General features: G+C 42.1%; 4 protein-coding genes across 5 annotated transcripts; 1 reads left to right on the top strand and 3 right to left on the bottom strand.

Moving 5' to 3' along the window:
• Positions 1-74: 74 nt before the first annotated feature.
• On the bottom strand, positions 75-2023 carry LOC135794758 (JNK-interacting protein 1-like). The gene is made up of 5 exons (XM_065306145.1): positions 1930-2023; positions 1605-1793; positions 868-1552; positions 634-809; positions 75-565 (listed from the first exon to the last, which is right to left on the bottom strand). Exons 1-5 carry the CDS (start codon positions 2013-2015, stop codon positions 493-495), a joined length of 1209 nt encoding a protein of 402 aa, XP_065162217.1. The 5' UTR covers positions 2016-2023; the 3' UTR covers positions 75-492.
• Positions 2024-2041: 18 nt separating this feature from the next.
• On the top strand, positions 2042-5566 carry LOC135794753 (tryptophan 5-hydroxylase 1-like). The gene is given in 8 exon segments (XM_065306138.1): positions 2042-3959; positions 4021-4186; positions 4307-4357; positions 4425-4564; positions 4567-4705; positions 4762-4888; positions 4948-5177; positions 5226-5566. Coding segments are annotated over 8 exon segments (1632 nt in total). The 5' UTR covers positions 2042-3442; the 3' UTR covers positions 5488-5566.
• LOC135794756 (peptidoglycan-recognition protein LC-like) lies at positions 5565-8522 on the bottom strand. 2 transcript variants are annotated; one of them, XM_065306141.1, is made up of 3 exons: positions 7623-8337; positions 6803-6964; positions 5565-6158 (listed from the first exon to the last, which is right to left on the bottom strand). In XM_065306141.1, the coding sequence occupies exons 1-3, from the start codon at positions 8107-8109 to the stop codon at positions 5617-5619; spliced, it is 1191 nt and encodes a 396-aa protein (XP_065162213.1). In that variant the 5' UTR covers positions 8110-8337; the 3' UTR covers positions 5565-5616. The 2 variants fall into 2 exon arrangements, with proteins under 2 accessions (XP_065162213.1, XP_065162214.1); XM_065306142.1 differs by lacking the exon at positions 5565-6158 and adding an exon at positions 6204-6731 and having other exon boundaries at positions 7623-8522.
• On the bottom strand, positions 8430-9921 carry LOC135794757 (peptidoglycan-recognition protein LA-like). The gene is made up of 2 exons (XM_065306143.1): positions 9361-9921; positions 8430-9295 (listed from the first exon to the last, which is right to left on the bottom strand). Exons 1-2 carry the CDS (start codon positions 9602-9604, stop codon positions 8544-8546), a joined length of 996 nt encoding a protein of 331 aa, XP_065162215.1. The 5' UTR covers positions 9605-9921; the 3' UTR covers positions 8430-8543.
• Positions 9922-10304: the final 383 nt, after the last annotated feature.

Raw genomic sequence — 10304 nt, 5'->3', positions numbered from 1 at the left:
GATGATGATGGTTGATGATTCAACAAAATAGAATTTAATCAATTTAATACTATCGACTATAAAAAATATCGAACTCAGACAAATATTACTTTATTTTAACATTGTATTTTTGCTCGCACGAATCGCCAATGGCAACCTGCTGCCTCCTCCTCTCGCCTCTTTCACCTTGACTAGCTGATTCTGATCGCGTGTCTCTGCGCTGCGCAGGTAATAAAAGATATGTGGAGAACGTGTTAAATTATATGCATTTTATAGTTTATATACCGAGTCGGAAGACGCAGGTCGCCATTGTCACGGCGCTGTAAATAGAGCAGCATCATGCTTAAATATGTTACATTATACATTTGAATGTTTTCTTGTTTTTGGTAATCTTATAATTACGCTCTCCTGTTAGTTTATTCCAATTTTCTCTTGCTTCGCGCATTCTGTAATCATGTAAGTAAAATTATTTTTTAATCTTTATCTCTTATTATTGCACTATGTACTCTGATTCTACTCTATATAGATATCTTCGATCGGGTAAGCAGTCTCTATAAACTTTTGATAGAACCTTTGGAAGGCACGCCTGGAATTAAAACAACGTCGATGTTTTTTAATGTTTTTAAGTTTTTTTAGAGAAGATTGATTACTCACCCAACTCCTTCAGCAACTGGTCGCGTCGAATCCGTGCCCCTAAACACGTGGCAAGCGAATCTTTGAAGTGTAGGATGTTTGGTGATGAAACCAAGATAGCGGTGATCGCGAGGATGAAATGCGCAGAACGAGACGTTCTTGAGCGAGTAGAAGTAGTCTATACATGGATTATCAGACTGCAAATATCATAAATCATTAATAATCTTTTAGGAAAACATATACAATGCAACATACATTTCTTTTTCGTCTATCTACCATGCGTAAACCTTGATCGGACACTTCCAAGATACATGGCTGCGGTTCCGGTTCAGTACCACTATTACCAACCACACGCCGCACGGCCTGACACACCACCGACGTCCCCTTGTGAGCAAGTGTCTCCACCGAACCTAAATACCCCAACAAATAACGCTCGCGTCTGCCATGTTCGCAGGACGAGTCCCAATCGCTGTAGTCACTGTCGACAGCATACGCAGATGGAAATATACCCATTCTACCAGTGCGTAGATTAACACCCTCACACCATAAATCATCAGCTTCTTTTTGAACATAAATCGGATCGCCAATCTCCACATCGATTTCATCTTCGTGCCGCGGAATAAACTTGTGCAAACCACGATGCGTCGCTTCTAACATGTCTACATCGCTGTAGGGCACACCGCCGCCTGTACCCGGAGACATCCCCAGTAATGGGGACATAGATTTTGGACCATCTGTGGGCGAGTGTGCTGTGCTGTGCCCACTGTCGGCGTCTGTCAGTAGACGATCTGAATCCGGCGAGTCGCTGTCCCACAGGTGACATTTCAATACAAGCAAGGAACTGGGACCACTGCTGCCTGACCCACAACCACCCAATTCATCAGCAAGCGATAACTCACGGGATAACTGGTGTGCGTTTATAAGAGACACAACCGCAGCTAAAATTTTTCAGGATCATAAAAATTTTTATCACTACGAAGTAAATAACTTACGTTTTTGTTTTGGGAATCTCGGGTAGTTTTCTTCTCCGTCGCTCGCCTGGCCCGGTCCAGGGCACAGCAGCCCGTGGCCCTTGCGCATTCTCCTGCTGCCTGCTGACTCCTTGCGTATCACAGTCTGTTTCCGGGTCGCTCTTGGAAGACGTCGGCGACTCCTCGTCCACCAAGACATCGTGCACTAATCTAAAATATTCGCGCGGGTCAAAGCAATATGAATAAACCATTCGTGGATACACAAATCCTGTCATAAATGACAGGACTCTTCCGCAGCACTCTGGCAGGATCTCTTTTCGCACACATCAATAATCGCAGTACTCACGAGTAAAATGGAGCCGCCTGTTTGCTGGTCGTGTGTAGTGTCCTCTCAAAACTATGTCCGAATTCTTCGAACTCGCTATCTGCCATGTTTATGTTGTTTTTTCGCGTGCGTGTGCCTTAAAAGCTAGTATTGATTACAGCGCGCCATGACACGCTGTGCGGCGCATGTGCCAAGGGGGTGGCGGAGAGTGCGCGGCGTGGAACGCGCGCGCTTCTGCAGAACAACTACCCCCGTTCAGGCCTAGGGAAATCCACCCACGCGGAGGGAAGATATCTAGGGCTTTAATTCGTTTAGTCGACGAAATCAAAGTTATCATTCACAGAATGATGCAGAGGAGGTGTATGCATTGAAACAAGATAAATTATGTTATGCGTTACGCCTAGTTAGTTTACAAAGACGCTCTTGATTATCGTGCAGAACCTGCAGTGTCAGAGACGTTTGAATTAAACCAGAAACGGGAACAAGCAACATGCGGGTGGGAATTGTGCAGGATCATTGATGAAACCAATTTGCTCCGAACTTTTCTTCTGGTAGATTAAGTTTTAGGTTGTGTTTTTATGTTTTGTTTTTTATAGGCAACCGATTGTACAAAAAACACTTCAGAAGATGATTTTGTGTTTATATGCTGTCCGAAAATAGAATTTTTGGTCATTCATGACCGCCATTGAGCATCATCAATCAACAATCCGTGAAAAGGGTGAAGTGATACAGTTCATTAGCACACCTCGCCACTCGACCGGCGGGCGCTCGTCTCGATTCAGATAAATGTGGAAATGAAAAGTAGAAAAGGGGAAAACAGAGGTGGAATAAAAATGTGGGTTACGTCGCTTTCTTCTTGCGGTGGGCGCTAAGTAATTGAAACCGTTTTACGTTGGGGTTCGCTCTCGATGAATAAACCATCGACTTTTATTCGCGCACGGAAACTCATCGGCACGTTGCTTAAATAAAATCTCAAGAGAATCTATTACAATTCTTTGTTTGCGTTTAAGACAAACACAAGATTTTTCATTTGAGGCCTGTATTTAAACTTTAATTTAATGAAAAAGAATCCTTTGTAGTTTTTAGTAGTGTAATTTGAAGGTTAGAAATAGTAGCTATTCTTTTTCATGATGCGCAACTGGTGTCATCATTGATCCATTGGAAATTGAAAGCAATGTCAGTGTGAACAATGTCATTGTGTTCTTATATTCTTTGAGTGTCGTATATAAAAAGTATATACAACCTACAAATACACCGTTGGGCCTGATGTAATCGAAACTAAAAATAAATTTCGCCGAGTCGCGCATCCCTCGCGAGAAGAGAAGCGAGGCGGTGAGAATCGCGTAAAACCGTGATTCTGCCAATCATGACCGGGTAAACGTGCGCTGCGCGACTTTGCGTCGTCAAACCCTCTATAAAAGGCCAACCGAGGCCCAGGAAGCGCTTCAGTTGATCGCCATTCGTGTTACACATTCACACCTGATGAAATATTAAAATCAACAACTTAAAATCTGTTAAACAAAAGTGAATAAAAATGAGTTCCGGTAAACCCTTGCTGGGTTTGTGGCTGTACCGCAGCGAAGAGGATTGGAGTTACAAAGAGGACGTGCCCATGCCAGCGGTCAGCACAAAGGTAATCACTGATTGCGCAAAGAAACTCATTTCTCACTACAACGCTCACGCTTTGACTTTGACCACGGCACGCACCATGAAGGCGGCTCCCAAACCTGCTGATCCTAAGGCTCCACCCAAATTGGAAAAGATCTCCGTTATATTTACACTGAAGAACAAAGTTGGCGGATTGGTACGGGCACTTCAGTGCTTTCAAGATTTGGGAATCAACGTAGCACACATTGAATCCAGACCATCCATCACCGAAGACAATCAAGTTGATTTCCTCGTAGATGTAGAATGCGAAGCAAAAAAAGTGGAACAACTCGGGAGACTACTACGTCGGGAAGTGGTCACTATGGTCATCGGGACCTATGGAGATGGAGAAAACGATAAAAGTTTTCCACCACCTACACCATTATCGGCAGCTGCTAGTTTTGGTAACAACAAACTCATCTTCACAATAAAATTTTTGATTTCAAAAAAAATAATTAAAAACAGATTTTGATGAAATGCCGTGGTTTCCCAAGAAGATCTCTGACCTTGATCAAGCACAGAATGTCCTAATGTACGGCAGCGAGCTGGACGCAGATCATCCCGGCTTCAAGGACCCAGTCTATCGGAAGAGACGCGAACACTTTGCTCGCATCGCACACAACTACAAACAGTAAGTACCGCCGGCGTCTTGAAAAACACTCTCACACTTACTCCTTGAGTGAGGATGAATGTATTGATAATTGACGCACGGCTAATGTGATTAATTAGCACCCATCTTGCTACCTTTCAGGGGCCAGCCGATTCCACGCGTGCAATATACCGAGATGGAAACTAAAACCTGGTAATGCATTACGTAATTAAATTAAACCTAATAACTTATTAATTATTACCACTTGAAACGTTTTAAGGGGTATTGTCCTGAATGAATTGTACAAACTGTACCAGAAACACGCGTGTAAAGAATTTTTGGAAAACTGGCCACAGTTGGTTAAGTATTGCGGGTATCGCGAGGATAATATTCCGCAACTGCAAGATGTTAACGCGTTTCTTAAAGAAAGACCGGTTTTCAAATACGACCGGTTGCAGGATATTTAAGTCCGAGGGACTTTTTGTCTGGGCTCGCATTCAGGTTGTTTCACTGCACCCAGTATATTAGACATTCGTCGGATCCATTCTACACTCCTGAACCGTAAGCATTACAATTGTTATAATTGAAATAAGGTGCTAATTATTGTTTAAATTTAGTGATTGTTGTCATGAGTTACTTGGTCACATGCCCCTACTGGCAAATCCTAGTTTTGCACAGTTTTCTCAAGAATTGGGCCTCGCGTCTTTAGGAGCTTCTGACGCAGATGTAGAAAAACTGGCCACGGTATAACTCAATTAAATTCAAGTTGCTTAAGCATTTCATTTGTTTAATTACTTTTGTAGTTGTATTTCTTTACGGTGGAGTTTGGTTTGTGTAAACAAGATGGCGAACTACGTGTATATGGCGCTGGGTTATTAAGTTCTGTTGCGGAACTACAACACGCGTTAGAAACGCCAGAGAAAATCAAACGCTTCGATCCAGAAGTGACATGCCGAGAAGAGTGCATTATCACCGCGTATCAAAACGCCTACTATTATACAGACACATTTGACGAAGCCAAAGAAAAAATGAGGTTAGTTAACCTATAATCACCTCAAAAAAATTAAATTAATTTTTTTAGGACCTTCGCTGGAACGATCCAACGTCCATTTGGCATTCGTTACAACCCATACACGCAAAGCGTAGAAGTCCTAAGCAACGCCCAAAAAATAACAGCTTTGGTTTCTGAGCTACGTGGAGATTTGTGTATCGTAAACGATGCATTAAAGAAAATCTCCGCACGAGACTCAACACTGGACGTTGATAAAATAGCCAACTTGTTACAAGTAGGCCTCAATACTACAGATGGCGCTGAAATGACAAAACCCGACGAGCTATGCTAATCTACCTAACCTCATAACATAACCTTCGATGTGTATTTCCCTGTAGTTGTTCCAAAATATTAGAAGTGTGTAAAAAGTATCGATTCATCAGTCTTTATATCACAAAATATTCACAAAATTAAAACATAACTAATGTCTGGACTTAGGCGTCTCCGCCCAGTGCGGCCATGTAATCAACTCTTCATACAACATTTGACCCGGACTCTCCGTGACAGACAATTGTCTCGAGGCGTATAGCTTATAATCCGGTTGGATGTACGACTCGTTAACCCCCAAGGCGATTAAGTTACGTGCGGCGTTGAGTTGTCTTTGCGGTGGCATATAATTGGTAAAAGTACCAACAAACGCAATACCAATACTCCTCTTATTGTAGAACTTCGTGTGGGACCCTTCGGAGGTCCAACCGCGTCCCTCGTAGACATACCCGTCTCCACCCACGAGGAAGTTGTAACCTATATCCCACCAGTTTTGGGATAACATGTGAAAACGTTGTATGGACTTCACCAACAGCGTGCATGATGATTGGTCTGTACAGTTTTCAGTTGCTGAGTGCCATATGACCACCATAGGTACTGGAGTTGTAAGGTTGTCCAAAGCTTGCTTTGGAGGTTGTGCCAACCACTCACGACGTAGAATCATCTTCACTCGTTGCGGAGGAAGCTCAGCAGGATCTATAATTGGGTAAATATCAACAATGTTGCATTATTTTGATTGAATAATGAGTTAAAGTTTAATGTTGACCCAATGGGGCCATGTTTTGATCTCCTCATACAACGCCCTGCCTGGATTGCGCACCGCGTCCACCTGCCGCGCCCCAATCAGCTTATAATTTGCTTGTAGGTACTTAGCTTCCACCCCGTAATTAATTAACTTCATCAGAGTATCTAGTTGTTCTTTTCCGGGTAGATAATCTTCAAAAGTACCAATTAACGCTATACCAATACTCCTAGAGTTGTAATTGAAGGTGTGTGCACCCTCAGATGTCCATCCCCTTCCAGCATAGACATTACCATCTCCTCCAACAAGGAAATTGTAAGATATATCCCACATTTGTTTGCTATCAATATGATAGGTCTGTAGATATCTCACGAAGAATATACAATCACCGATGGTTGTACAGTTGAGTGTATCCGACTGATGGATGATGACAAAGGGCGTTGGTTGTTTCAGTTGGGGCGCGGGTTTGGCAGGCGGTTGCGCCACCCAATCGGTGCGTGTGACCAAGTTATACGGCAAGGGCGTTTCTATAACGTGCAGGTTATGATTGATGCATGAATACAATTTATATAATCAACACGTAATTGTGTTTTATTACCAAGAGGTGGATCGACTGAAGGTCGGCCGAGTTGTTCGTCGCTATCAGTCGGGTATCTGTTTGATGTGTTGCCACCGCGCAGTAAAAGAAACAACAGCGCAATCATTCCAATGATAGCAAGTGTGCAGACTATCGCTGTTATAAGCAACGGTTTGTTGTATCCTAAAACAAACAAATTTCATTACATCTCGGTTACACTTTGCAAAAATGTGGACATTTTTCTCCTATTTGCTAATTGCGTGTGTAGCCTTTTGTTTTCATTTCAAGTCGAGTTAATTTTAGATTATATTGTCGATGAGTTATGTGCAAATGCAAATATGTGAGTAATAAAACCCAGCAGTCTTTGTGATAATGATAAACAAATTGGTTTCGCGTGTGTGAATTGACGCAGATAATAATTCGGATTATTTCTGTTGACACATGAAGGTAGCTGCTATTATTGCGTGGTGATGATATGGATAATAGAAAAATTTCACAGACAGGAAACAAGATTACAATCTGATATTTTTTATCGCTTAGTTTGTAATTATCGGTTTTGATAAGAACAAATCGCAATAATAAGTTGCGCTGCAAACGTGTTATCGCGCAAATTACCAAAAAAATACAATAAATAAATAATTGCATGCAGTAAACACCATCGTGACTTGAATAGTAATTTATTTATTAATTTTAGCGCTAGTTTTTCGTGGAAGTAGACGGAATGCTCAACTGCTCAGCACACACGTCAGTTAGATCGTTTATTTATGCAAATTCAATGTAAATAAACTGCGAACGCTTAAATTTTTTGTCTACATTGTTAAAATAAGATACGAGAACTCACTTAATTTGCTAATGTGAGCCTTGAGGTTGTTTTCATTTTTGTCTCCGGCTTTGTCCGTTTTGTTATCAATATCTGTACTATCACTTGTGTCTTTATCACATTTTAATGTCCCGTTGGTCAGCGCGCCGCCATTTTGCAGCACGTCCGGCACTTCACCGCCACCATTACCAGCGTATACGATCTTTTTTATCGTCACTGGTCCTTGATAAATGTTCTTTGTCCCCACATGAACATCACTCGAATCCGACACGAAAACATTCGGTGTATTATTGTCATTTCCGGATGGGTTCACTGCAAGGGCATTATCATAGCCCATACTAGGTTCATTCTCATCACTATCACTAGAGCAATCCGAAGATTGTATATAGGTTACGTCTTGTTGTTGATTGAGGTGAACTTTGTGCGGGTGCAGGTCCAGAATGAGGTCGTCCCCGCCCTGGCCGCCATCTTGGGTCGGCGGCCGTACGTCAGGCACTTCCGAGACCATTTAGTCGCCCGCCGCTGCCGCAAACCAGCTTCAGCGAAGCGTGATTAGCTTATTAAAATTATCGAGTGCTATCGCAGCCATGGCGAAAGCGACACTGCGGTTTAGCGAGCCGACAAAATTCCAGTAATCGCTGGTGGGAGGATTGACGCCATCACACACACACGCGCGCACATATACACGCGAGCACCAGTTTCGAGCTCAAGCTAAACCAAGGTCTTGCAATAAACAAGTCACTGGTGATCATAACAATTAATATTTATACAGGTCCTTTTCGTGCACGCAAGTCCACGCTCACTGTTTGTTGCATAAATAAATGCTAATTTTAGTTCGGTCCTGGTTTTACGTAAAATCCCAAGTTCATCATCACAACATCACAAATAACCTCAGATAACCCATAAAGCCTCACTATTTGGTCACAGAATTGACCAGTAAACTCAGTTCGGAATCTCAATATAGTCTTTGTCATAATAATGCTCCCATTTTTCAATTTCACAGCGAATTTTCATTCCGGGACTCATCGTGCCCCCAGTCTGACTGTGACTCAACAATATGTAATCCTCCCGTAGGGCTCCCCACACCAACCCAGTGGTGATAAGCTTCTGCAGCGCCATTTGCATCTTCTTCGTAAACTCATCGTATGAAAAGTTGCCTATGAACGCCACAGCTATACTATGATTCTGCAAATAGTTTATAGCGTTCCAATCTCGTCCCACGTAGATGTTACCATCGCTGCCAATCAAAAAATTGTACCCAATATCAGGGGATCTGTGATCCACCGCATAGCTTTGCAATGATTGCAGAATTCCCGCACAGGTTTCCAGTGAAAAGCAGGGTCTGCTCACGGTGTGTGCGACTATTATATACTTCACTGGTGTTTCCAACAACCGGACGCTAAGCGGAGGTCGTGCACCCCACATTCTTCTTGGAATCATTTGAATTGCCTCGGGATCGAAGGGTAAAGTCTCGTTGTCGTCGTTGTCGTCGCTGGAGGTCGGACACTGGTCGGACATATTTTTATCAATATGTGCCGTTGTGAAGGTAGCATCAGTGCTTGAATCCTGTATGAATATTATCGCAATCGACACGGCAAGTGCGAATGACACCACAGTAATCGCGATTAGGATAATGTTGAATAGTTTTCGACGAGTTTTGAACTGTCTCCATAATGACCATTTATTTGGCGTGCCTGTAATCAGCAACAATAAATACTTCAAGCATAACATAACCAAACTAATAAACTATCTAGTGTACCGTTATTATCTTTTTGTTGATGTTTCGATGTGATAACATGGTTATCACAAGCATTTTCTTTGTGTAGATTCACATCTTTTGATGATGGAAGAGATCCTCTGGAACTATTAATGCTGGAACCGTCTTGTGCGTTTTGAATGATGGTAACCGGACAATGAAAATGTGTGACCGGACCAATGACCACGTCGTTTGAGTTTTCCACAATGTACGTGTTTTGATTGAGCATTAGATCGTCAGCGGCCATTTGAATTTGGTTGTCGTTCGAGAGCACACATCCGGTAGGCTCGTTTGCGATTGTGTACCGATCAACGTTTGAACCGAGATTTGGACTGAGGCACACACTGGGGACGACGTCCGTCGAATACTCGAATGTTCGATCGTCATTTTGGTTCTTGGTGCGTGTGATTTACCAGCAATGTTAACCAGTGCAAAACGCGCGACGATCGCGTGTTATCTGCTGACGCCGTAATTGTGATTCACATCGTAACCGTTCATTACGGATTGAGTTGTGGTAGAATATTTTCAAGTTTTGTGCTAATGTATTCCCCACTCGCGCAAGGATAAAAACTGCGCGTTCGCGTTATATCGTCGCACCTCGGACTCGGGACTCAAATTAACAATTAAAATTTGAGATTCAAATAATACTTTACAGATAAGATATGTTTCTATGTTTATATTGGTTAATGAGCGTTATGAGTATTAGAAAGACCCGGTAGTTATACATTTTGAGTGTAATTGATTATTGAATTATCTATAATACATTGATTTATCGAAATCATGCCATGTATTCTATAATTATACAAAATGGTTGAGATAAAATGTTATTTTAAGCAACAAAATTTCCAAAAAGAGGGAAAATGACAGTGCACAAAAATAATAACAACAATAGGTCACATTTAATTTATTTTTGGAAGGAAGGGTTATAATTAAAATTATATACATAA

The sequence above is a fragment of the Atheta coriaria genome, unplaced genomic scaffold (genome assembly GCF_025399875.1).
Source record: "Atheta coriaria isolate IRGN ID8LTWV9N9 unplaced genomic scaffold, Caltech_Dcor_3.1 hic_scaffold_6_pilon, whole genome shotgun sequence".
NCBI classification, from domain to species: domain Eukaryota; kingdom Metazoa; phylum Arthropoda; class Insecta; order Coleoptera; family Staphylinidae; genus Dalotia; species Dalotia coriaria.
Note: the sequence above shows the minus strand (reverse complement) of the source record. Positions and strands in the feature narration are given on the sequence as shown.

What these genes read in the sequence shown, in the direction of transcription:
- LOC135794758 (XM_065306145.1), bottom strand. Translation starts at nt 2,015, where the DNA reads ATGGCAGATAGCGAGTTCGAAGAATTCGGACATAGTTTTGAGAGGACA. An exon ending in GAGATTCCCAAAACAAAAAC is followed by an intron (nt 1,553 to 1,604) that starts GTAAGTTATTTA and finishes CTGAAAAATTTT; the next exon opens with AGCTGCGGTTGTGTCTCTTA. An exon ending in CCAGTTGCTGAAGGAGTTGG is followed by an intron (nt 566 to 633) that starts GTGAGTAATCAA and finishes TTTTAATTCCAG; the next exon opens with GCGTGCCTTCCAAAGGTTCT.
- LOC135794756 (XM_065306141.1), bottom strand. Translation starts at nt 8,109, where the DNA reads ATGGTCTCGGAAGTGCCTGACGTACGGCCGCCGACCCAAGATGGCGGC. An exon ending in GGCTCACATTAGCAAATTAA is followed by an intron (nt 6,965 to 7,622) that starts GTGAGTTCTCGT and finishes TGTTTGTTTTAG; the next exon opens with GATACAACAAACCGTTGCTT. An exon ending in TTCAGTCGATCCACCTCTTG is followed by an intron (nt 6,159 to 6,802) that starts GTAATAAAACAC and finishes ACCCAATTATAG; the next exon opens with ATCCTGCTGAGCTTCCTCCG.
- LOC135794757 (XM_065306143.1), bottom strand. Translation starts at nt 9,604, where the DNA reads ATGGCCGCTGACGATCTAATGCTCAATCAAAACACGTACATTGTGGAA. An exon ending in TCAACAAAAAGATAATAACG is followed by an intron (nt 9,296 to 9,360) that starts GTACACTAGATA and finishes TGCTGATTACAG; the next exon opens with GCACGCCAAATAAATGGTCA.